We start from the raw sequence: 26,666 nt of genomic DNA, 5'->3' as shown, positions 1-26,666 counted from the left end.
ATACTGCATCGCAACCAAGCTTTTTAATGAAATATTTATTTTCTTGTTTAAAGAAGCACTTGCTTCTGGCATTGTTAGCTAAAAATGGAGTGATTGTTTTAGTAAAAGGTGCTGGACTAAAGTAACAAATAGCTAAGTCAGTCTAATATTGCTCATGTAGTATTTTATTCTGCATGAGAAATCTCAGTGATTTCCACTCAGATAATTTCACCCAGTGTTGTGGAGCTAGGAAGGCTGAATAAATTAAAGGAGAATTGGACAAGTCATTAGAGGGGATCAGCAAATGAAGTGGGTAATTTTTTTTTTTTTTTTTTTTATATGACTGATACTGTATTTGGGAATAATAACTGGTTACTCCTTGGGATAATGCCTTCAAGACTAGCACAATAATTATGATCTCTGTTTTTTCTACTTCATTTGAAAGACCTGGTATCAATTTCAGTTGCGACGAAAGGAATTTTTATGGATTTTTTAAGTTAAGTTAGTCAGTCTGGGTGAGGGTTACATGATTTTCTCCTCTGGAAACTGTGTTTTTTCTTTTTTTCATCTAACAAAACAGGCTAGCTGATCATATGAAACACAATTTGTGGACACACTATGCTGACACCTGATGATGTTAGTTGCCTCAGTATTAATTCTGCACAATCTAATCCAACTTCTTGGTATAGCAATTGTGAGAGGGGTGATGTTTACATTTTTGGGAGAAACTGATTGCACATTTCTGGTTAATGTGTTTGAGATACTGAACAAATTGAAACATAGTATTGGAATTTTCTATTTGCATGCCAACTGGCTGAACTATAAGTGGACATGGTATTTAAACAAGCATTTGAAACTTCATTACTTGCATGAGGAAGGAAGCATATAATTTGTATTTTTCTTATCAACTTGGGTTTGTTTGTTTTTTTTTTTCCAGTGCAGCAAAAGCCTGTGGCTTCCTTGCACTATATGTACACTGCTCTTCATGGAATAATGTTATTAGTGGAGTCCCCCAGGGTTTGGTGTTGGGCCCATTGTTTTCTGTATTTATTGATGATGTTGATGAAGGTACATCAGGCTTGCAGTCCAAGTTTGCAGACAATACAAAAGCTGGCAGGATTGTTAATGACAGTATGCTACTGCAACAGGATCTAGAAAAATTGAGCAGATGAGCTGAGAAGCGGCAACTGAAGTTTGTTTGTTATTTGGTTTTTAGGAGCATTAGCAACTAAGGCCATATTGCTCCGGGAATATGCGGTGGTCATTCCCTGACCTTTCCGCATCCTCTGTATTTGGTGGTGACGGGCTCGAACCCCGGTCTAATAAAGAAGCTTGTGCTACGCACTACTGCTCCTTCCCACCTGGCTACGGAGGCACCTAACTGAAGTTTAACATTGGCAAAGTAAAGTATAACCCCTCTGGGGTTACTGCCAGCATATTGGTGGCAGTAACCCCAAAGTAACATCAGCTGTGTGATATTACACTCAGGGTAGTGGAGAATGAAAAAGACCTGGGGATAATTGTGCAGTTAGATATTAAATTTTCTGAGCAGTACAGACAGTCTGCACGAGTAGCTCATGGTGTCTTGTCAATGATATACAGGAATTTTCCTAGCAGGGATATGGAGGTAATTATCCCCTTGTATAAGGCAATGGTCAGGTCACACCTTGGGTACTGTATACAGGTCTGGAGGCCTCATTTTAAGAAGGCTGTAGAGCTGCTGGAACGAGTATAGAGAAGGGCAATGAGATTAGTGAGTGGAACAAAGGGTTGCTGTTATGAAGATAGGCTTAAGTTCTGCAAATTGCAGCATCTGGAGACTAGGCACCTGCGAGATGATCTGATTGAGGTGTATAAGGCCTTGACTTATACACCTCAAAGAACCCCATCAATCAATGCTGATGGGATTCTTTCTCTTGCCTAGATTAATCGCCCGAACATAAATTCAAATTGAGGAAAGATAGTTGTAGAATAGATGTGCAGAAATTTGCCTTTAGCCAGCAGGTGGGTGATTGTCAAAACAAACTTCCACCTGTCGTAGAAGTTGACAGCTTAAATAAATTGAAGACAGAACTAGACAAACCTCTGGAGTGAATGGATGAGTGAAATGGAAAGGTTTTTTTTTTTTTTTTTTGGCTCATGCTGTGTAAGCTTGCTTCCTTGCATCATATGCCTCTACTAATGCTAATGTTAATGCTATATGGTAAATACTATTACTAGCACTGTCTGAAAGAAAAGAACCTGTTTTAACAGAATTACCTTCTGTAACATGTCTACTCTAAAAGAAGTCCAGTATGTGTATATGTGTTTCAGTGAAATAGATCTGATGTGAATTGCATATCAGTGTTTTTGGTGTGTGTGCATGTATATTGGTTGATTAGAGTCTCTTTTTGCAGAGTGAAAAATTCTAACCATGTATCTGCCAACAAACAAATTATATCAATATTACAAGAGGTACTTGTTATTAAAACTTAACATAACAAAATATAAAAACATTTTATGAAACTTCATATGCTATAAAATATGGTAGCCAGCCGAAAAAAAACTTTGTCAATAAATTTAGAGAAACAGGGTTGGTTTATTCTTGGAAGGATGTTTATGCTAAGTCATAGTTTTAACAATGTTTTGGATGTTGGAAAAAGAATAAAATAAACATGACATAAATGGAGAAAAGCTGACACATATAAGATTTACTGATGATTTGGTATTAATCTTAGTGGACATGTTGGATTTGGCACCTCTGTAGCGAGGTGGGCACGAGCAGCAGTGCATAGCACACGCTTTTTGATTAGACCGGGGTTCGAGCCTGTGACCACCAAATACAGAGGATGCGGAAAGGTCAGGGAATGACCACCGCATATTCCTGGAGCAATATGGCCTTAGTTGCTAATGCTCCTAAAAACCAAATAACAATAACATGTTGGATTTAGAAAGAAGACTAAATTAGTTTAACAAAGCCTCTAGTAAAATTGGGCTAAAAATAAACATGGCTAAGACAAAGATAACCAATACACATACACCTCAAGAAATAGAAAGGACATCAACATTTATCTATTTGGGGCAAATAATAAACTTGGAAGAAGGGACAAAGGGAAGAAATTGAAAGAAGAATTCTACTTTTCTGGGTACCATATGGAAAAATGAGAAATATATTTAGAGATAAAAAAATTCTTAAGAAGTGTAAAATGAAGAGAATTTTGACCAGTGTATTTTGCCTATAATATCATATGGAAGTGAAACATGGTGTCTATCAGAAGACTGTGCCAAAGGTTGAAAGGATGCTGGGAATTACCCTGAAGGAGTAACTGAGATAATTACACATATTAAGTGCTTGAAGTGGACTGGACATCAGCTTCTATTTCAATTTGCAAAAGTAACCACCATTGGGCTACTAGTAATCCATATACATATGGTGTTCTATTTCTGGCCTGATTTATTATTTCATTGAATTAAAAAGAATTCATCAGTTCTCAAGTTTGGAAGTATTTTAAGCTCACTTGCAGACCTTTGACAGAATGAGAAAAGGTTATTTATACTTTTATAGCCTTTGCAGCTTTATAGCTTTTCATTGTACTTACAAAGTGCATAGTAAAGAAAGATAGGATGGTCAGAAAATTATGGCTACCTTGCTTAAAGTAGTGAATAGAAAACAGTAGCGAATCAGAAACTGTAATTGAAATATTAAGTATAGGTCAAATTAGAGATTAAAATTTATAAAAGAAAGAGAAGGAACTAGCAACAGTAAGTGGCCAAGTATTGGACTAAGAGAAGAAAGGAATCCACGTATTTTCTTCTTATTTATTGCAAAAGGAATGAAAAAAAAAAAGACTTAATGAGTTTTGAAATTACTTAGTAATCACTACATAAATAAAGTAAATGATAGTTCAGTTACATTTAAACTCCATGTTTCTGCAGCCATAGCCATACATATTTTGGATTGTAGCCTAGAATTCAGCAACCGAAACTGCAGTGATCACATTGTTTGTGTTTTCTTTTCATGAGGATAGGATTGTAGTCCTCAGGAAGTTCAGATATACTCGTAAAAGATTTTGAAAGTTAAATTATATCAAGTCAGATGATGACTTATAGAAATAAAAAAAATATATAAAGCACATTTACTTATATTCTGGTTCTAATTCGTGATCTTCCCAATAGCAAAGTGCTTCTGGCTTTAAAAAAGGCTCTAGAATATAAACAGAAATTTTAAAATTTTTTTAAATTATTTTTTTTAAATTTCTATAAGTCAACATACAGTTTAAATGTAATTTTATGTCAAGAATTCTTCTGAGTCCATTAGAACTTTATGGCCGACTACAAAAATTTAGTTTAATACCACATTCAGATTTTCCATAAATTATTGCATTTTAAATGAAGGAAGCTTTTTTTAAAGACTAATTCTTTGTAACTTTAGGGCATTCCCTATATATATATATATATATATATATATAATTAAATTAAAACGACAGTAACTGTAAATAAGTAAATAATATTTATGAGTCAATGCAGTTGCAAGCAATCATGCAAAGCACCCATAATGTCTATAATATTACAGATAATAGAAAGAATAAGCAAATAAATCCAACAATAATACCATCAGGGACCTAAGATAACGCAAAAAAAAAAAAAAAAAAATTATCGCTTTTTACCGACAATCTAGATGACGTCAACTGGGGCCAACCACCCAGAATGAAGGCAAAAAACGACAAGAGGTTCTCTGTTTCTGTGATGATCAATATATGCTAAGTAATTTAAATCTAAACCAAATATAAACCAGTATAGGCCTAAAGTAAATCGAATATAAAACGAAAGATGATAATAAAATTTAGCAATATTAGAATCAAAGGTAAGAAATATAAGTAAAATATAAATGTAAGCATATATTAATCATCGTTGACCCGACAGAGAACGATGATTAATATATGCTTACATTTATATTTTACTTATATTTCTTACCTTTGATTCTAATATTGCTAAATTTTATTATCATCTTTCGTTTTATATTCGATTTACTTTAGGCCTATACTGGTTTATATTTGGTTTAGATTTAAATTACTTAGCATATATTGATCATCACAGAAACAGAGAACCTCTTGTCGTTTTTTGCCTTCATTCTGGGTGGTTGGCCCCAGTTGACGTCATCTAGATTGTCGGTAAAAAGCGATAATTTTTTTTTTTGCGTTATCTTAGGTCCCTGATGGTATTATTGTTGGATTTATTCGCTTATTCTTTCTATTATCTGTAATATTATATATATCATATTGGGTGATTATTTTTAAATGCACTTATAATTTCCTTCATTTAGTAATTTGCATTTTCTTTATAAAGATTTTGAATAATATACCTGCTTATCTTAAGTGTTTAAGTGAAAAATTGTTATATGGATTTTAAAAGATGAAATACCTAAATAGAAGTAGATAAAGGCTTTTGCTAAGCATTGGTATGTGTAATAGCATTAATTTTGATATCATTAGTTGGGCAATTTCTATTTTAGAATTCTTGTCAGTTTTTTTGATCTAACTGCATTAGTTAAAGTGATCAGTGTGTAGTTTTATTAAGAAAATGTGAACTACTTAGCCATATTTAACATATAGTTAAAAATGTATCAAACAGGAAAACAGATATAGCTACATCACAGATACTCCAAGGACAGAAGAATGACTATAAGACAGTTTGCTAACTCTGCAGCAGAGTTTAGTAATAATTTGAAACTGTCCTGTTTAAAAGCAGTTGCTGTTGGAGTTAATGTTTGCTACATTGCACACACAAAGTGGCCTCCGTAGCCGAGTGGTCAGGAGCGGGAGTGCAGTAGCACACGCTGTTTGAGTAGACTGGGGTTCAAGTCCCTGACTGCTGAATACGGTCGATCTGCCAACCCGCACTGGACCAGCGTGGCAGATTATGGTCCATTTCCCTCAGCATGAATTGTTGAGGAGGCTTCCATTCTGCAGTGGGTTGATAATGGCTGCACTTTACTTTTTTTACTTTTACATTGCACATCAGTGACAGAACTAGTATCAGAAGAAGACTGTGAAATACAAGTGACAACTATTTAGTTCGTTAGTTTCCATGGCATTTAAGAAATCTTGCATTCTTTTTCAAATGGAGATAGTCAATTGAGAATCAAAAAAACTTGAAAAACACTTGTTATATTCAGAAAAGGTTTCAGAATTATTAGATTATGTTAAAATGGCTTTAATTTTTATTGAAAAACTTAAGGTGAATGAGGTATGGAGGACCAAATTTATTTAACGAATAAAATCCTTATGTATATATTTTTTTTACTGATACAAATACTAAATATTAATTTAGTACAATATCTCTTATTTTATCATATAGATTTGGTTTGGTTTAATTTTTTAAGCAAATTGAGTATGTGTATTTTTCATCATGTTTAAATTCTGCACATTAGAAAAATCTTTTTAGTTTATTTCAGTAGCCTATTCACTCTTACTTGAATTCTGACTTAAACAAATGTATAGTCCCATTGACCAGTTGCTTAAAAATACAGTGGTATTATGGCAACCATATGCATCTGTTTATGTCAAGATTAAAGAGTGAACAGACTACAGATAGTTTTACAGCAGGATGTTTATGGGGAAATATTTTATTTAACCTTGATAAATATTTGTATGTTGCACAAGAGAAGTAGAGTTTTGTCTGTGCTGTATTTTTGTTACTTTTTATTAATTAATAAAACTATTTATAAATCATTAAGTTCATAAATGATAAAAAGAAACAATATAATGATTAAGTTTTGATTAAGAATACTTCTACATCCTAAATTTTATATTAAAGTAAAGGCATGGCTTTTAGTTCTTATGAATATCAGTATATGTAAGTTCATCAAGTCACTCACACATTTAAACTCCATGTTTCTGCAGCCATGCCATTATATTTTGGATTGTAGCCTAGAATTTAGCAACCGAAATTGCAGTGATCACATTGTTTGTGTTTTCTTTTCGTGAGGATAGGATTGTGGTTCTCAGGAAGTTCAGATATACTCATAAAAGATCTTGAAAGTTAAATTATATCAAGTCATATGATGATTTATAGAAATAAAAAAAATATAAAGCATATTTACTTATATTCTGATTCTAATTCATGATCTTCCCAATAGCAAAGTGCTTCTGGCTTTAAAAAAAGGCTCTAGAATATAAACAGAAATTAAAAAAAAAATTTTTATTATTATTTTTTATTTCTATAAGTCAACATACAGTTTAAATGTAATTTTATGTTAAGAATTCTTCTGAGTCCATCAGAACTTTATGGCCCACTACAAAAATTTACTTTCATACCACATTCAGGTTAATGTGGTACAAACTTATTCCCATTATCACTTTCAGCAGAGGAGAGATAACGTCTCCCCCCTTTATTTTATTTACACAATTGGAAGGGCTTTGTGTAATGTAACTTTGTCTTAATCCTAAAAAAAAGTGAATTCTCTGGGTAAATTTTGATAATTGAATTCTTTGATACGATATATTGTGTACAGCTCAATTTTGCCCATTTTTTTATAGTTCATTCTCTTCATTATTCCATTCTTTCTCCCTCCAGTGATTAAAAGCATGGTTGATTTTTTTTTATTTTATGTGTGCTTCATTAAATGACAGACTATTGGGAGTAGGTGCACCTTTTCCCCAGGGGATTGTGAGTTTTAGTTATTTAAATTTTTCAGTGTAATTCACACAGTCATGCTTTAACCAAGTGATTAGGAGATAGAAATGTATTTACATTAAAGTGCAAGAATAGTTTAAATGCTCTGTTAACCTTTTTTCATTTCTTATTTCTCTGTTAACCTTTTTTGCTGTCTTGCCTTTGCTTTTCATTTTTGTATATTTTGGAAAGGCAGTCATATTCATCTTCGTCCTATTTATACAGGTGTTTTAAATGAAAGGAACTGGGGTCTATCTACTTAATTTTAGGGTTAGGCTATTTGTTATCTAGACCTTTTTTTTTGTCATATTTGGCTGAAAATTTTAAATTTGGTGTTAAAACTGGAACAAAATATTATCATTTAAGATTTTACAATTTCTAAAATTAAATTTTACCCAATCAGCTGCTTTTTTTCTCAGTAGGGAAAGTTGCTCCTGTCTTTGGTTTAGTTTATAGACATCATCAGTGTACTTCTGACATGAATGTAAGCTGCTTGTATTTGGAGGGAAAAAGCAATATATCAACAATGGTTATGTGATATTCACTCTTCCATACATGAATTTAGTTGTGTAGAACAGCTGGCTGTAGAAGTGCAGTTATGTGTCACACCTTCTCATGCTAAAACTGTTGTATTGTTATTATTATTACCTTATATTATTTCTTCCTGACTGGGGGTTCCACTCCGTGAAGGGTATTGCTACCAAGTACACAAGTTAGTTATGTTTGGTGTTACTGATGGTTGAGGAACTCTCTGACTATCCTACAGCTGTTCAGGATTATTTATCTATACATTAAAAAAGTTTTCCTCATAGTGATATTTATTCGAGCCAATGGGAGAAGAGGGCGGGGCAATTATAAATAAATAAATAAATTTTCTGTTTATACTCCGGGACGACCAAACAGTCAGAGGAGTTCACAAGATAGACAGAATACAAGAAACAGCACTGTATTCAGCAGTCACGGGTTTGAACCCCAGTCACTCAAGGCACGTGTGCTTATTCACCCGTGCACCTGACCACTCGGCTACGGCCAACCCAGTTGGCCGGGTGGGTAAAGTGCCTGCCTGGCAACCCAAAGGTTGCGGGTTTGAATCCCGCCTTGGGCTTGGATCAAAGTACTGCAAAAAAACCCTTGCAGGTGCATTATGGCCACAGAAGCCGATGCGCCAACAACTAACTAAAAAAACTCAGCTACGGCGGCCTTCACTACAGATGCACAGGTAAATAATTACATAGGTAATTTCCTGATTAGATTTCGAGTAGTATATTAGTATAATGTTATTATAGAAATATTTACAAAATACTAAACTATTTACAATCATACCTCTATTACATTAGGATGATGGGTCCCTTCATTAGCTGACATTAATACACAAAAAATGTTACAATAGAACATCAAATGATGCTGGGCATGGTCATATATTACATAGTGAAGCACATGCACAAGGTTGGTGAATGTTAAATGGAAGGAACTCAAATGGGTTACTGGACAGAATCAGACACTTGCTATTGACAATGTAGAGTATGTATGTGTGATGCATTGCAAGACAACTGCCTCCATAACGTTATATATTTGTAAATAGTTTAGTATTTTGTAAATAATTTAAATATTTGTATAGCTTGTAAATATTTTAGTCCTGCTCTTTTGGATGCAACAATGTTCCTCATGCATTATGGAACCTGAAGCAAAAGGCCTTTTTCTAAGTGACATATGTAAACACAGGTAAATAATTACACAGTGATATTTATTTGGCCTTGAGAATGATGCTTGGTGGGGAGTGGGGTAGCCAGAGGGAGAAAAGGGATGCAGATTATGTGGTACAAGTGGGCGGGGAAATTACATCACTACAATGTACAAGTAAATAATTACATAGGTCATTTCCTGATGTGATATCAATCGGTGCATTTCATCAGGCATGTCTTTTACGTAGAAAATATTTGACTTGCTCTGTCATACCTCTACATTTTATGTAGAAAAGCATGTGCAGGGGCGAAGCCCCCTAGTTATTATTATTTTATTTTTTCTTTAAATAAATTCAGTTCATGTTCATTTCAGAAGTAAACCAAGGACGGTTAACAACTTTCTCACTGAGAAAGAAAGCAGTTGATTAGGCAAAATTTATAAATTGTAAAATCTGAATAGGAATACTTAGTCCAATTTTAACATCAAATTAGTTATTTTTTCCTTAGTCCAATTTTAACATCAAATTTTTCACACATTCAGCCCAAATATGTGAAAAAAGGTCCAGATGACAAATAGCTAAACATAAAAAGAAGCATGATATAAACCCTGGTGCCTTTTAATCCAGTGATTATGTGGATATGTAATTCTAATGTTTTGAGCAATGGTGCTATTCGTATTGTTTTCCTCTTTATTTTTCTTTTTTTGATAAATGCAATTGCAGTTACATAAAATTTTAAACTCAATTACATAAGCTTCATCTGCTACACGTGTGCAAAGTACTAAATGAATGCTGCTAGATATATACAGAAATAGCAATTACAAAAATTTTAATTATGTAGCATTTCATCCGTTGTCTCTAGTGCAGTTCCTATGCCCCCACCCACAAAATATTGAACTGTGATTAAACTTTTAGATTTAGAAAATTAAGATGGACTTTTTGCTGTGAAGTTTCACAGATTCACTTAGCTTTTTGCTCACCTTATACTGCATAAATTCAATGAAATAAATCAGTATGTACCAATAATAGTAATAATATCTAATAAATATTAGAGATAATAATGGTAGGTAAGATTTTTGTTAAAATATCAAAAAACATGGCCACCCTTGCTAATCATTAGCATACCAATATCTTGCTTTTTTAAATTTTCTCTGAAGCCAGAATACCCATAATGGAAAGGCTGCTTCTGTGTGATAAATGAGCAGTCCAGTAAACAAATTGAACTGTTTATGTTTGGGGCATTAGCAACTAAGGCCATATTGCTCCTTGAATATACAGTGGTCATTCCCTGACCTTTCCGCATCCTCCGTATTTGGTGGTGACGGGCTCGAATCCCGGTCTAATCAAGAAACGTGTGCTGCGCACTGCTGCGCCTTCTCACCTGACTACGGAAGTGCCATCAACAAATTGAACTAAATTGTATTACAGGTTCTCAGCTTACTAAACATTTTAGGCTCATCTGGGACCCCTTGTGATCTCACATTTTTTGGATAAAAATATGCATTTTGCTAGACTTGGATGGCATGTTTTTATAAAACTAATTTATAGGTTTGTTTTTTTTTTGTTTATGCAAGTTATTTCAACAAAGCATAGGTATCCTAAATATATTGAAACACAGTAAAATTTTAGACTGGGTGAGGACATTTAAAATTTTGCTTCAATTTAGTGAGATTAGTTGATGTAGAAGAATGAAATTTATAAGAATAGGTGCTTTGAAGGAAATGTACTGTATGATAGCATTTTTATAGCAAATGATCAAAAAGGTGGGGGGAATAGAGGCATTTTTATTCATATATATGCTATTCTAAAAACATTAAAGGAAAGTTTGCAATGAAAATATGCTTATTTTAATTATAATATATATTTATTTTTGATCGAAAACTGAAAAAAAAAATGTTTTTATTTCATTCCAGGTATACAAAACCACAATCTTTTGCTGACTGTGTTGGAGATGAATTGCCATTTGGTTGGGAAGAATGCTATGATCCTCAGATTGGAGTGTATTATATTGATCATAATAATCGTGAGTATGCTGTACTTAAAGATTATAACAGTGAGTGAGTGAGTCTTTTATATTTTCTCTTTCTTCCAGATAGTTCTTTTATTTAGAATTAAACTGCGTGTGCTCATTCTTGAGTAGATAAATATTTTCCATTAGGTGCAGGAGGCATACAGAACATTTTTAATCAAGAGTGTTTCCCTTCATGGTGGGGAGGATAAACTTTGAATAAAAATGTTCTTTTTACATAAATATGCAAACATTTTTAAGAGTAAAAGGCATATCTGAATATTTCAATAACAATAAAATAACTGTTATGAATATTTACAAAATTGGGTTGCACTGATTGTATATATTTGATTCACTATGTAATAAGGAGGTCCTTAGATTCAATCAAAATTGAAATATATTATATAAGAGGGAAAGTCTATTTGAACTATGGAATATATTCAAGAAATTACTTGAATATACTCCATAGTTCAAAAGTGCATTCATTACATTAAGGAGGTACCACACGAGGAAGATACCAAAGAGGATGAAAAGGAATTTAGCTAGCTTTGATAGAAAGAAAAATAAATATAAGTTGATTTGCTGTCACAAGACCACAGAGGAGATTAAGCATATGAAGTCTCTGTATAAGAAATCATTATGTAGGAAAGTCAAGTAATAGAAATGGAGATTTTACTCATGTAAATGTGAAGAGGAAGAGAATGAACCAGATTAGATTTTTGCTTAATAAAAGCAGCAAACAATAGATAATCTAGCAGATGTTGCTGGTTAATTGAATAGATATTTTGTCCCAACCTTCATACTAAAAAGTGTGATCTGTAACAGGATATTGTGCTAATATACTTGAACATGTAGCATTTTGGATATCAATATTATAGGGGGAAATCTAATAAGAAAATGTCTGAAGCTTGAAAGTGGTTAAGATCCCAGGCACCAATGATATTTACCCAATTATACTTAAAGAGACTGTGAAGGAATGTGCCAAACCTTTAGAATTAATCATGAGGACATCATTGGAGTCAGAGGTAATCCCCATGGAATTACCAACATATTTTTAAATACACATGGAGGGGGTAGCTAAGGATCAGATGGGTAACTCTAGATGTCAGTTTAACTTCAGTGTCAGGAAAGTTAAAAGAATCTGTGGTCAAGGGTGCATTACCTTGATGTATTTCTAAGATGATCATCTTAGAAATATATCCTAAATGGATTACAATGCGGCCCTGTGAAAGGAAAATTTTGCTTGACTAATTGCTAAACTACAAAATCATTTCTTGCATCCAACTCCTGTGTGACCATGTCACACAGACATGGTCACATAGGAGTTGGATGTCACACAGAAGTTGGATGCAAGAAACAGTTTCAACATTATATACTTGGATACCCTGTATGTAGCAAAGAATTTGACATGGATCCACATGGGAGATGCCATATAAGCTGGAATGTATTGGAATTATGGGCAAGATCCTGAGGTGGATTGAAGGATGGCTAAATGGCAGGAGGCAGTGGGTTGTTATAAATGGTCATTATTCAGAGTGGGGCAGGATTATAAGCAAGAATCCTAAGTTCAGTGCAAAGGTTATTCTTATTTTGAAATCATCAGGTGAATAAAGGTTATAATGCTGAAATTTGCAGATGATATGATGGTTGAAGGGTAGGAGGAGGAGAGACTATAAAGATATTGGTTACTGAACTTGGAAATGGAAGGGTGGGGTTGACTGAGGTGTGTAAGGCACTTGGTGGGGGGTGATTTTCACATTTAAATGGGACACAAAAACTGAATGACATAAATTGTTGGAGAAAACTAATGGACCAAACTTCAGGAAGTTTGCATTTGGTTAGCATATCAAGAGGCTGACAGTGTGTTGAAATTTAAATGGCAACTGGCTGATACCATCTGGCAGTGAGAGGAGTATACTAAGAGAGATGTGGTTGATATAGACAAAAGGTTTTTTTTTTTTTAAGCTGATGCAGAAAAACCTAATCGCCTTGCATCTTTTGATCTTTACTAATATTAATACTACAAATTATATAAACCAGTAGTTTGCAACATATTTCCTTAGAATCCTGGAATTCTGTAAAGGCATGAGTCTCAGGTTCTGCACATTCTGGTAATTTTTTATTATCAATTTTTATTTAAGTTTTACACATATAATCACTTTATTTAAAGAAAATGGGTTCCAAATCCCAAAAATATTTGGATTTAATTTTATAAAAGGGTCTCTGGTTGAAAAAGATCAAAAAATAATAATATAAATAATTGTGGCAATACTTAAATATAATTATGGTAATTATTATGATGACATAGAGGCCAAAACTGGAAGTTTACCTAGGGCTTCCAAAATGGTCAAATCTGCCATTGCCCCTGGATAACAATAGAAATATATATAGCCAATAATTTTTGTAACTAATATTTAGTTTGCCTGTTACATTTTATGGGACTCAGTTTCTGTTGCTTTCTTTCATTTTATTGGCATTTATGAAGATTACTACTACTATTTTAAAAAAATAATAATTTTGATTTATAGGTTTGAATCTCTTTCCACAGTGTTTCTCCTTATGTTTATCGGTGTAACTGTGTGTAAAATGTGTTGCGAGAGATGACAAAATTATGGGCCTGTGATGTGATTCACTTATTAAGCTGTACTAGCAGTTACTTAAGAGTAAGGCTATTCTTGAATGTGTTTTTCTGTACTGTTATATCTTTCCAATCATACCAGTTTATGAAAAACTGATTCTGATCATAAAAGACATTCTGAAGATCTCTTCAATCAGCAAGGTATGAAAGCCTTTGGGTAAAGTGGGGTTAGATTCCTGGTTTGTAAGGTGTGTGTGTGTTTTTTTTTTGTATAAAGTATAGTTTAGTATTAATTTTTCCAGGTGTATGCAAATAGATATTTCCTCTCTTATATTTTTAGTAAGCTTCATAACAAGGCAGTGGGGTGACTTGACATCTAACTGTGGCCTGATTTAATTGAATACACCAGGAATCTCAAATGCATAGCCTGTAATTTCATGTCTGGCAGCCTTCATATGATTTTATTCTAATTATAAAATGTTGCTCACTTCAGTGATGCAAGAATATTTCAATTTAAATATGAATCATTATTTGAAAATGTATTACTTTCAAAAACACCAAAATTGTCAATCAATACAATGTCTTCCATTTTGCTATTCAGAAGCAGATGAACATTCTAAATTCTTCACTCTGTATATGCCAATTATGTTTTGTTGATCAGGTCATTCAAATTTAAATGTCTTTTTTTTTTAATGAGAATCCCAAGCACAAGAGATATTAGAACCTATAGTACTTAGTAGTGCATGGTTTGAAAGTTGAGAAGATGAAAGAAGATACTTTTTGATATTAGACATGAGTTTCTGTAGATTGTAATTTTCAAAAAATACCTAAGAAGGGAGGTTGTTCCAGAAAAGGGAGTTGAATGAATAAATGGGGAAGAAGAAAAGTTGGTTCTGTGAGTTTTAAGTTGGACAGTAAAAGGATGCTGATTGGTTGCAGCATGTGTTTAGACTGGTTTGGAAGAGAGACAGAGGGAATTATAAAAGACAATTCAGAAGAACAGTGCCCATGGAAGTATTATCTGTAGAAAAGTCATGCAGAAAAAACAATGTCCATGAAACAGAAAGTGGAGAGACTTTGTTAGAGATGGGTCATTAATTAACCAAACTGTCCTGTTTTGAATGGAATCTAGAAGCCTTAGAGAGGTTTTGAGGGCACTGCCTCAGATTTGAGAACAATATTCTATGGTAGGGTGAATTTGCGATTTGTACAGAGTGAACAGCTGTTTGCAAGAAAATTAATGCCGAGTGTGAAAGAGAAAACCCAGTTTTTTAGATGCAGAGGAAGAAATATTTGTAATATGCTTATGCCGAGAGAGAGATTAAAAGTCAAGGTAATTCCCAATACAGATATATATTCTTGCCTAGAAATCAGTGTCGTTGAAGATAAGCATAGGGGCAGAAGAATCTTTTTTGTGAGATATAAGATAGGACTGAGTTTTAGGATTCAAATCAACTAAGTTATCTTTGTCCCACTAGAGAATTACCTGGAGATCAGCATTTAAGGAATTGGTAGTGGATATTTGAGAAGTTGAAGCTGTTTGAGCAGGGCAAGGTTTCTCAAACTGGAAGGTGGCATGCAATGTCCTATCATCAGCATAACTACGGATAGGATTTCTGGTCCATGGAAGAAAGTCATTAATATACAAGGGGAAAAGAGGGGGAGAAAGAACCGAACCTTGGGGAACGCCAGCATTAGTGGAGAAGTTAGAAGACAGATAGCCATTTGGCATCACCTGCAGTGAGTGGTCAGAGAGAAAACAGGATACCCAGTTACAAAAAACATTTGGCAAACCATAAGATGGAAGCTTATTTAGGATTACCAAGATCATCAATGCAAGGGTTAGAAGAAAAGTAGGATGCTGGTAGGTCAGCTTTATCTTTGGCTGAAGTGACAATAGAACCATCTGGTTTTGACAGAGGTGGGAATTAAAAAAAAAAAAAAAAAAAAAAAGGTAAAAGGTAAACTGCAGCCATTATCAATCCACTACAGGATGGAAGCTACCGCAACAATTCACGTTGAGGGAAATGGTTCATAATCTGCCACGCTGGTCCGGTGTGGGTTGGCAGATTGACTGTATTTAGCAGTCAGGGGCTTGAACCCCGGTCTACTCAAAGAGCGTGCGCTACTGCACTCCTGCTCCTGACTACTCGGCTACAGAGGCTGTGAGGTGGGAATAGAGACGGGCAAAGTTGCAGCCAATAGCTTTAGTCCTCCCAGGACCAAAGCTATTGGCTGCAACTTTGCCCATCTCTAGGTAACAAGCCCAGCTTGACATAGAATGTCTGTGACAACCTCAAGGACCACCACTCATCATTATGAAGTGCTGCGTCATCTAAAATCTAGTATGTTTTGACAATAGCAAAGTCTGTTCTTATATCCATAACCTGAAAGTTTCAAGTATGAATAAGTTGAAGTTTACTTGGAAACAACTGGAGATTTTCATGTAAGCTTCTTCTAACATTTTCTTTGTTCACAGTTTTATTGTGGATATTTAGGGCTTTGTTGCAGTTGTTTCCAGCATTTTAATTTTTAGCATATGATTATTTTTTGTTTACATTTCCTTCACTTATTGGTATGTTGGGGGTCCAACAATGAATGGAAAAAAAAGGAGAGTGGATTAGTTTTTAGAGGACTAGAAATTGCACATAATTTTGAAATACTCTATATATAGATAACTCAAGAAAAAAAGAGATTTTAATGAAATTTGGAATGATTTGACAATATTTCTTAAAGGGCCAGATATATTTCACAAAAATCTACCCATTGGGCACAAAGTTTTTACATGCAGATGACCAGAGAGAGAGAGAGAGAGAGAGAGAGAGAGAGAGAGAGAGAGAGAGAGAGAGAGAGAGAGAGAGAGAGAGAGAGAGATAGCAAAGCTAATGGTGCGTTCACACTTATGAACATGCTGAATGAATGTATACCTAACAGAATGAAAGAAGCTCTAAATCTTATGTCAAATACAGTGTATATTAAATGTGCATTATTTTGGTTTATTGTAAGTGATAAGTGGTATAAGCTTTTGTGATAAATTATTTTTATGAAAAATAAAAAATTTCATTATTTCATTATACTTATATGGCTTCTGAAATGTTATATCACAGTTATTATATAATAAATCTTTATTGTGCATTGTGGAACATTTTTTCTGAGCCGATTTCCTTTATAAACTAGAAACTAATCAAATAGAGGACCCTCGTCAGCAGTGGCGTCATCTGCAGGAAGCTATGCTCAAAGATTATCTTTTGACTGCACAAGAAGATTTAGCGGTATGTGTTCATTCATATTGATAATTATGTATTGAAGCTATAACTATATATCTAATATAGTCTTATATGACATGCTTAATTTTTTAAGAAAAAAATGTTTTATAAATTTTCTTTCACATAAAAATGAAAATAAATGTACTTTAGAGTTTGCATTGCAAAATCGTATATATCTGTTTTGATATTGTAGTTTGTTCAAGACCAGAATATTAAATAAATATATATATATACCGGTTATTTGGTTATTTACATTCCGGTTATTTGGGACACATCAGGACTAGTGCATTTTGGCCCGATTAAGCGGCTGCCCCAATTATCTGAAGTTTCAGGTAAATAGTTAAAAAAACAATGTACCCCCCCCCCTTTACAATTGGTTCACTGTACAATCAAATCACGTTATGACAAACTCAACATAGTAAAGTACCGTTCACTATACGATGTGCAGTAAGCGCTGGTCATTGTGATCACGTTTATGAATTGAATTTTAATTCTATTAAACAACGATTCTAATTAGCTAAAATAGGAGGAATATTATCCACAGGCTATAAAAGTAAAGATAAATTAAAAACAAATTTACCCTTTATTACCTTACCAAATAAAAAAATTAAATGATACATGACAATCGGAATAATTAATACGTACTGTAATATGTACATACGAACTAGTTGACATTTCTGTTCACTGACATTTGTGGGTGGAGGTTAAAATTCAAAACAGTAAAAAGATAAGCAATCAATAACAAAGAACACGGCACACAAATTGCAAGTAACACAATATGCACAAGTGAGAACGGAGTAACGAGTTACAAAGCTTTAAAAATAGGAATGAAAAGAAGAGCTGAAAATTAATTTTTTTATATGATTGAAGATTTCACGGAAGTGTAAATACATTTCACCATAATAACCTACAGAATTCCAGCTGTCGGTATTATCGCAAATTCAATAAGATCAAGTTTACTGTCCGTTTATGATAGATTTCACTAAGAGAAAAGCCCAACAAACAGGTGACTGCTAATTGTTTTTATTGTTTTACGGTTGTGACCTCCAGAATTTCGATCGAACCACGTGGTACCGTCGGAGACAATCGTAGGGTAATCTCCAGTGCTGCAGTCTCCTGCCCCGATTAAACGGCATGCTGTCCCAATTAAGCGAAGTAAAACCCTGGCTATTTTCTCGATTGGTTTCTGTTTTTTAAGATTTGCCCCAAATAAACGGCTGCCCCGATTAACTGGTGGCCCAAATAACTGGAATCTGCTGTAATATATATATATACATTTTTTTTTTTTTTTTTTGTCTCTATGTAAATATATTTTTATGGCTTCTGAAATGTTATATCACAGTTATTATATAATAAATCTTTATTGTGCATTATGGAACAGTTTTTTTTCTGAGCCGATTTCCTTTATAAACTAGAAACTAATCAAATTGAGGACCCTCGTCAGCAGTCGTGTCATCTGCAGGAAACTATGCTCAAAGATTATCTTTTGACTGCACAAGATTGGGATGAAGACAGAATTTGTTATGTTTAGGATATTATTAAAACTAGCAGTGGAATTGCATATTATCTGAAATGAGGTCTGACAGTTCTAGGTATGGGAGTTAAGGGTAATTCAGAACAGAAAAGACTTAGGAGTCATAATAATCAGATAAGAAGTTTGACATGCAGTATGATCGGATAGCCAAGAAGATACATAGTGTCCTGTCATTAGACTTCTTTGTGTGGTAAAATTGATGTTATCATTCTTCTGTATGTGACTATGGGAAGATTGCCCTTTATATTGAATACTCTATTCAGGTCTGGAGGTTGCGCCTGAAAAAACTTTTAAAAATAGTTCAAAGAAGGATGATTAGCCTGTGAAGGAGTGCTAACCATTTTTCCTACAAAAAACAGTTTAGATGTGATCTTCAAAGCTGGAAACTGGATATCTTAGGGAAAACCTGATTGTGGTGTATTATAAGGCCCTGAAGGGAATGAAGTGAGCTATATTCTCATTGATAAGAGAGACAAGAACTGAGAGGAGGAGAGCACAAATGTAAAGTCTTAGATTTGAAATAAATTGCTTCCCAAAGTAGCCAAGGTAGAGAGTTTGGTAAAGTGCAAGATGGAATTAGATATTTGGCCATTCTAATATTCAAACTAATACATTGATAAGTGAAACCTGAATTTGATGTACACTTAATCATATCTCATGTTAATAGCAGAATATACCTAGTTTTTCTTAAAATTAATTTGTGTGGACTAAACTAGAGAATCCAAAATGAAAATCTAATTATTGTAACATGATTACTATGACAGTAAATGAAGGAATAACTCCTATTTAAGGCAATAGCAAAAGCAAACAAAATAATAATAAACAGTTGCCGTTACAATATCTAAGAAATATCACCATATCTGGACATTCTGCTGGAGTGCTTGTGACACAGAATACACTGTCATTTTTCAGTATAATGATAATATATATCTTCCATCCAATAAACCCACAAAACAATTAGGTTTGGAAAATTTTGGTAAACTATTTTGCATTTTAGTAGAGACAATTGACATGGATAGAACAAAACAGCTGTATTTTATAGGTTTATAAGATGTAAAATGTATAGCAAATACTTCATGTAAAAATATACATTTCCTCCAAAAAAAGTAGTCAGCAACACCCTTGTGTTCATAGTCCATTGGACCTTTCCGCATTAACAAGTGACATGGATCAATATATAAGAAAGGCATACAAGCCGCACAAATATGTTGTTCTTGTCATGGCATGTAAATCCAAGCTGACCAATTTAAAGAGGATTGTTATTATCAGATGTCACTTCACTGGCTTGGCTTCAATTCATGCAGTTACTGAATTCTACACCATCCTAAATCAACCGTTGGAAATTTCATCATGAAATGTAACTGTGATGGTATTACCACTGTCTAGCAATGTACAGGAAGACTATATAAGCTAATCAGACCATGCGACCAGAGGGTACTCAGAAGAGTAGTATAACAGTCTTATCAGACATACCTGAAAAACAGCAACTAGGAGTTTAAGACATTAACAAGCTTGAGATTTTCATGAAAAACTGTGCAGAGCTCTGCAGATTCAGTTTTCATAGAATAGTGGTGCATAAGCCAAACATCACCAACCACAATCAGCAGTCTCACCTTGCATGGTAAATGATGCAAGGTGAGATCTATATCTCATAATTGGTTCATGGAGCAATGGAAATTAGTTCTGTGGCATAACTTCCCTATACCCTATTCCAGTCAGATGGGTGAGGATAGAGGATGTCTAGTGTGCATTGTGCTAGCAATGAAGCTTGGAGGAGGTGGGATTATGGTGCAGAACAGTTTCTTATGTTACACCCTAGGACCCTTGGTGGATGTATGGAGAACCATGAATGCCATTGTCTTCTTTTACATTCTGGATAATTCCATGCTTACTACAATGTGGCAGTTCTTTAGTACACACCCTTTACGTTGTAGTAGAAATTGTGGTATGTTAACTGTTTTCCTTTCTGCTGATAATTTCTTTAGAAATCTTTGTCAGCTTTGAACTGTGGACACTTTGTAATCTACTATCACAGGTATGAAAAGGAAATTGATATTTGTTGTTATAAGCTCATGGTTGTGTATATAAAAAAAAAAGGTCTATTGACCTTTCAGCAAAAAGTTGGACCACTGCCTTCTCTGTATATCACTTAATTGTTATCATGAAATAACAATTAGCATGATGTCAGTATTATACTCTGATATTTGTGGCACATTCATGCATGTCTTCTTAAGAGTGATTTATATATATAAAGAAAACAAAGGAATAAAAATATGGAGTGGGAATGTTAAATAATTGTACCATTAAGGATTAACACTGAAAGGAAGCATTAAAATAAAGTTAATAATGTTAACACATGCTGATTAATTGACAGGTAGTTTGGGATTTACCAATTTTTCACCAGATTGCAGGTGGGTTCTAGTGTCAATTTCCTGACAAAAACTGGTAATGATGTTCGATGTGAGCAGCCATGCTTGGTGAAGTTAGTTTGTTATCTGCTTTATGCCATTTTTATTGGTTTACAGAATTGAATTTAAAGACTGCATATCCATTTGTTACAATTACTAGATCAACAAAGTTGTTGTTTTATTTTACATAATCCATTTTTCTAAAGACAGCTTTACTAAATTTCAGCTGTCAGGAATAGTTTGAATATATAGAGATTGTTAAGAGATAAAATTCATGTTTTCATTTAAGAAATCACTTGGAATTCTTTATGAACTTTTTCAAGTTTTGCTGTTCCATTGTCTTTACATTTTAACAGATCAGATAAATAGTTTAATAATAGTAATAAAAAAAGCATATTCATATATTTATGTAGTAAAGTAACTTTGTTTTTAATATTTAATAACAAAATATGTTTCCTAATTATTCACTAGAAGGAAAGTTCAATTATTATTTATATATTGCAGGCTAAACGAGAGATCTATGATATCAAGCAACAAAGGTTATCTCTTGCTCAGGATGAATATCGTCATCTTACTGCAGCTCTTCAGGGACTGAGCACTTGCCATTCAAATGTAAGCTTGTGTTCTACAGGTTCAGCAGCTTCTTCTGCCAGTAGCTGTACTACAAAGTATGATCCTGACCTTCTCAAAGCTGATGTAGCTTTGGCAAAAGATAGAGTTGCAAGGTTGAAGAGAGAACTTGAACAAATACGAACTGAAATGCAATATAAGGAACAAGGTCTTGAAGCATTATCTAAGTAAGTATATTATTAAATTTTTTTGCTGTTTTTCCCATTATGAATACAATAATAATTCTCTTGTTATTTTGTTGAGCTGAACATATTCAAACAAAAGTTAATTTCTCTTATTAGAACAATAGTGGTAACTGCTACAATTTTTTTATATATAAAATAAATTGAAATATAGGATATAATATCCGATCCAATCAAGAGTTTGCAGTGTGTTGTCATGGATACATGATATTTCAATGTTTTGATCCAGTATCTATATTCTAATCAACACTCCTTAACAGTAAACATCATAAATATTTATTGGTTAGAAAGAGCCAACATGCCACAGCTGAAATCCATGCCAGAGGATTTTAGCTTTTTATTTTGAACAGATTTCTGCTTGAATTTGTAGTTTACTTTGAATTCTTCTGGAAACCCATAGTTGGGAGAGCATTATTGACAAATTAGACTTCCATCTTTGAAAGTGTTCTTGGAAGGGTATAATGTGTGTTGTGGCTGATGCTTTATAGTAAAGTTTGCAGGTAATTCAAGCATACCCATTTTTTTTTTAATGTGGAAGCTGTTTATTAGCTTGGCTGGTGGCATTCCAAGGAGAGGATGCATTAAGATAAATAAAGCAGAACTAAGGAAGCATCCAACTGTAGTTGCAATTTGGCTTCAGTTGGTAATATTTGTTTAGACCAACTTAATTTGTTATTAAGCCACAAAGTTCCAGAAATTTTGTTTCAGATATCACTATCTTTACCATTGATTGAGCTAGCATTTCACCAGCCATCAAATATAAAATTTACTTTCTGCGGTTTTGCTTATATCAATTGAACAACATAGGTACAATTAAGTTTATTTTTTGATCATTCTTTCAAGAAATATTTTCATCACAATAGTTTCAACATTTTCAAAAAATACTTAATAATATAGTCACAGAATTAAAATTAAATTCAAAATAATCACGAACTTTATGACTAAGCAGACTGAACTATTCCAATCTTGTAAAGATTATATTCGAGTGGAAATAAATCTCTATGATTTTTTGAAATTAGAGAGGGGAAAGTGGAGTGAGGGATTTAATGTGTTAGCCTATTAAGCACACAGCCTGTGTGTCTAAAGACTCAACACATTCTCATTGTTATTAATGGTGCCCACATGTAACATGCACATTATTATTAATGATATCTACATAAATTAACACATGCATATTATTATTATTAATGGTAGCTACTAATGATACTATTAAATATTTTCTTACTTTGTAGTGTGGATCAACAGTTTTCAGGCCAACAAAGTAGTTATAGCCTTGCAGAAGCTCAAGCAATCATGGAAGAATTGCGGAATATTCAGAAGTCCTTAAGCTCTGGAGAAAGAGAAAAGGCTGAACTTATGCAGGTTTGCTCTTTTGTCTAATATTAGGAAGTAACGTTACTAATTTGTTTTATTCTCTGTCTGGAGTGAGGTGTATGTATATACCAAATGATAATAGGAGGACAAAATTTCTCATAATTAATAAAATAAACACTCTTATACCAATTATGTTCAGTAGAATTCCAGCTATCTGAAATTTTTTCCCAAAATTTTTCAAAATTTCACTTAAAGAAATTGAAATTGAATTTAATATTAAAATTGACATACCTGATATTTAACTGTAAGAAACAAATCTAACAGATGAATATAATAAAATATATAAAGCTGTAAATGAAGAGTTTAAATTTCTTTCATGTTATTTCTGTATAAAGCTGTAAATGAAGAGTTTAAATTTCTTTCATGTTATTTCTGTATAATACCAACTACATTAATGTGTTGCATAAAAACCTCACTGTAAAAAAAAAGACTACAAATTAATCATTACATAAATTATTGTGTATAACCATAAAAAAGTTAGCAAAAGCTTAAGATGCCGAAGTTCATGACAAGAAATATGCATTTAGTGCCGTCTCTTTATTAAGCTTTGACTAAATGCATATTACTGTGTATAAAAATTTATGACAGTCAATTTGTAGGTTTTATTTTTCCTTTTAGAAAAAGTATTATGGATTATATCACTGTGGTTAGTGTTATACAGAGATGGCATGGATAATCCAACCAGCCTGCTTTACTTTTGTCACAGGCACAAAAAAAAAAAAAAAAAACTTAGTATTTTTTTGCTGCACCTTCTTTAAATTTTTATCCCCATATTCTCTCAATTCAGATGAAGCATTAAATACTAATTGAAATCAGACAGAGGAATTTAAAATGAAGAGGGGACATTATGATGTATATATATATATATAGAGTTTTTCACTTAAAAAGCACTGTGTTCTACCTTGCTTATTTTTAGGCATAGGTTATTTTGGCCCTTTTTGGTCATGTTTGGACTGAAATTTTTGAATTTGATGTTAAAATTGGACTGACTGAGATTTTTTTTTTTTTTTTTTTTTCAATTTTAGAATATCTAAATTTTAAATTTTGCCTAAGCAACTACATTTTTCTTAATGAGAAGTTGGTGCCATCCCTGATTTAGTGTAAAAATGTCCACAGTATACTTTTGGAACAAATGCAAACTGATTTTATTTGTGGTGGGACAAACACAATGGTTGTATGTGATGTTCACTTTTTGGTACATGCATTTAGCTGTATGAGGAAAGATACACAAATCTCCTCATGATTGCAAATGTTCTTTTGTGTGTGTGTTTTTTTTTTTTTTTTTTTCTTTAAATAAATTCCATCTATGTTGGCTTCAGAAGTTCACCAACAATGATTTCAGACTAAACCAAAGATGGGAAACAACTTTGCATGAGGAAAAAAGTAGTTGATTAGGCAAAATGTAAATTCAGAAAATTTGAAATCTAAAAATTCAAAATTTCAGCTCATATATAATAAAAAAGGTATATTTAACACATGGCCTAAACCTAAAAATTACTAATGGGTGAAACAATTAACATCCTTCAGATCATTACCAGATGGGCCAAATTGCAAGAAGAAGAACTGAATATAAACCAGTTGATGTGTTTGATAAAAATATAGAATCTTGCAGAGGTGTTTTAAGTAAAATTCTTAATACTTAATCACGTGTTTTTTATTTTATTTGATTAATCTTTAAGTTGATTCATTCATCATTAGGAGTTTATAATGCATGTTTTTTTTTTTTTTTTAATGATGACCCCAAACCTGAAAGGCATGTTATTAGTATATTAGTATTAACCATATAGTGTAAGGAAGCCACACAGGTTTTTGCTGTTTTTAGGAACTGGCTGGATATGAGCAAATTTCCAAGCAGAATGGAAAACACCTTTGGAATAAGAAAGTGAAAAAAGGCAACACAAAGCAGGAATTAACTCAGGAGCATAGGCTTTGAGAACACGTGGAGAAATACCATCAGTACCTGGAGTTTTATTGGCAAAATTCTTCTGACATCCATTTGATGGAAGACCCACAGGAGGTATTGAGTGCAGTGTACTGGGAATGGTAGGAGATGATTTACCGAGGTCATCAATGCAAGGGTTAGAAGAAAAGTAGGATGTTGGCAGGTCAGCTTTATCTTTGGCTGAAGTGGCAATAGAACCATCTGGTTTTTGACAGAGGCGGGAATAGAAATGTGCAAAAGTTGCGTATCATATTTTCATATTTAGCAGTCATGGTTTCGAATTATGGTCTACTCAAAGAGCGTGTGCTAGAGCACTCTCGCTCTGACCACTCAGCTAAGTCAGGCCTAGTGCAAAAGTTGCAGCTAATAGAGCAATTTGGCAGGAGACCAGAATGCTTGATTACTATTTGGACAAGAAGCAACTTTTTTACTCTTAGCCTGTTCAAATTCTATTTTGGACTGATTAATAACTGCTTTATAGTTATTGCAAGCTTTGGCATAGGCAGAATATGAACCTGGAGATTTGGATGCAATTCAATTGTGATATGAAATGTTTTTATCTTGAACAGCCTTAGCACATTTATTGGAAAACCAAGGTTTAGATGAAGGATGAGATTCTAAGGTGGAATGTGGAATAAGGATTTTATCCCTACAAGAATAATTTCACTGGCACAAGCTGAGCAAACACTGACATCGTAAGATTCAAAACAGTAATCTAACCAAGGAAAAGAAGAATAGAAATCTCACAGATCATCCCATTTTGCATTCTTGTATGCCAAACAGCACAAGGCTGAGAATGGCCATGAGAGAAAGGTTCCATTGGAAAAGAGACCATCACCAAGTTGTGATTTGAGACACCTAGAGGACCACTCCCCTCAACCATGTACTTAGAAGGGTTGTTTGTGAGAATTAAATTAAGAGTGTTGGCTACACTGGTATGAGTCTGGTATTCTGGTAGGTAGATGAACAATTTGTGCAAGGTCATTAGTAATTGCAAAAGCCTCAGCATCTCAACTAGCTGGGTTCATGTAAATAGAAAATGGAAGCCAGCTGGAGTTGTAAGCATTAAAATCACCAAGGAAATTTTATTACCTCACTGTTAGGAAAGTTGGACTGTAGAAAGTCAAGTTTCAAAGAGTTTCAAGTGATTAGTGGAGTTGGAGGAAACGATAGAGGCAACAGATAAATTTGGCAGAATGTGGTAGAGAGATTTTAAGGCAAAGAAGATTGAAAAGAGGAGATTCCAAATTGTTAAGTCTCTGACAGGGAATATCAGAGTGAACATATGCAGAAGAACCACCTTTGAAGTGAAAGGAATCCTACAGTGAATATTTGGACAACTGAGATGGGCAGTGGCTGAATCAACTGATAATTGGAATTGGAAAAACTAAGTGAGACCTTGGCAGACTGTAAGTGGAAACAGGCATCACT

General features: G+C 33.5%; 1 protein-coding gene across 2 annotated transcripts in view; it reads left to right on the top strand.

The window, feature by feature from the left end:
- kibra (WW and C2 domain containing protein kibra) overlaps nucleotides 1-26,666 on the top strand; it is a 117,504-nt gene that overhangs the window by 21,707 nt on the left and 69,131 nt on the right. For both annotated transcript variants that reach the window (XM_090371386.1, XM_090371378.1), the window contains exons 2-5: nucleotides 11,227-11,336; nucleotides 17,077-17,171; nucleotides 21,612-21,904; nucleotides 23,152-23,281. In XM_090371386.1, coding sequence (XP_090227512.1) covers nucleotides 11,227-11,336; nucleotides 17,077-17,171; nucleotides 21,612-21,904; nucleotides 23,152-23,281 — 628 coding nt within the window. The remainder of the gene's footprint in view (nucleotides 1-11,226; nucleotides 11,337-17,076; nucleotides 17,172-21,611; nucleotides 21,905-23,151; nucleotides 23,282-26,666) is intronic.

This window comes from Mastigoproctus giganteus, chromosome 1 (genome assembly GCF_048544385.1).
Source record: "Mastigoproctus giganteus isolate SK-2022 chromosome 1, ASM4854438v1, whole genome shotgun sequence".
Classification (NCBI taxonomy): Eukaryota; Metazoa; Arthropoda; class Arachnida; order Uropygi; family Thelyphonidae; genus Mastigoproctus; species Mastigoproctus giganteus.
Note: the sequence above shows the minus strand (reverse complement) of the source record. Positions and strands in the feature narration are given on the sequence as shown.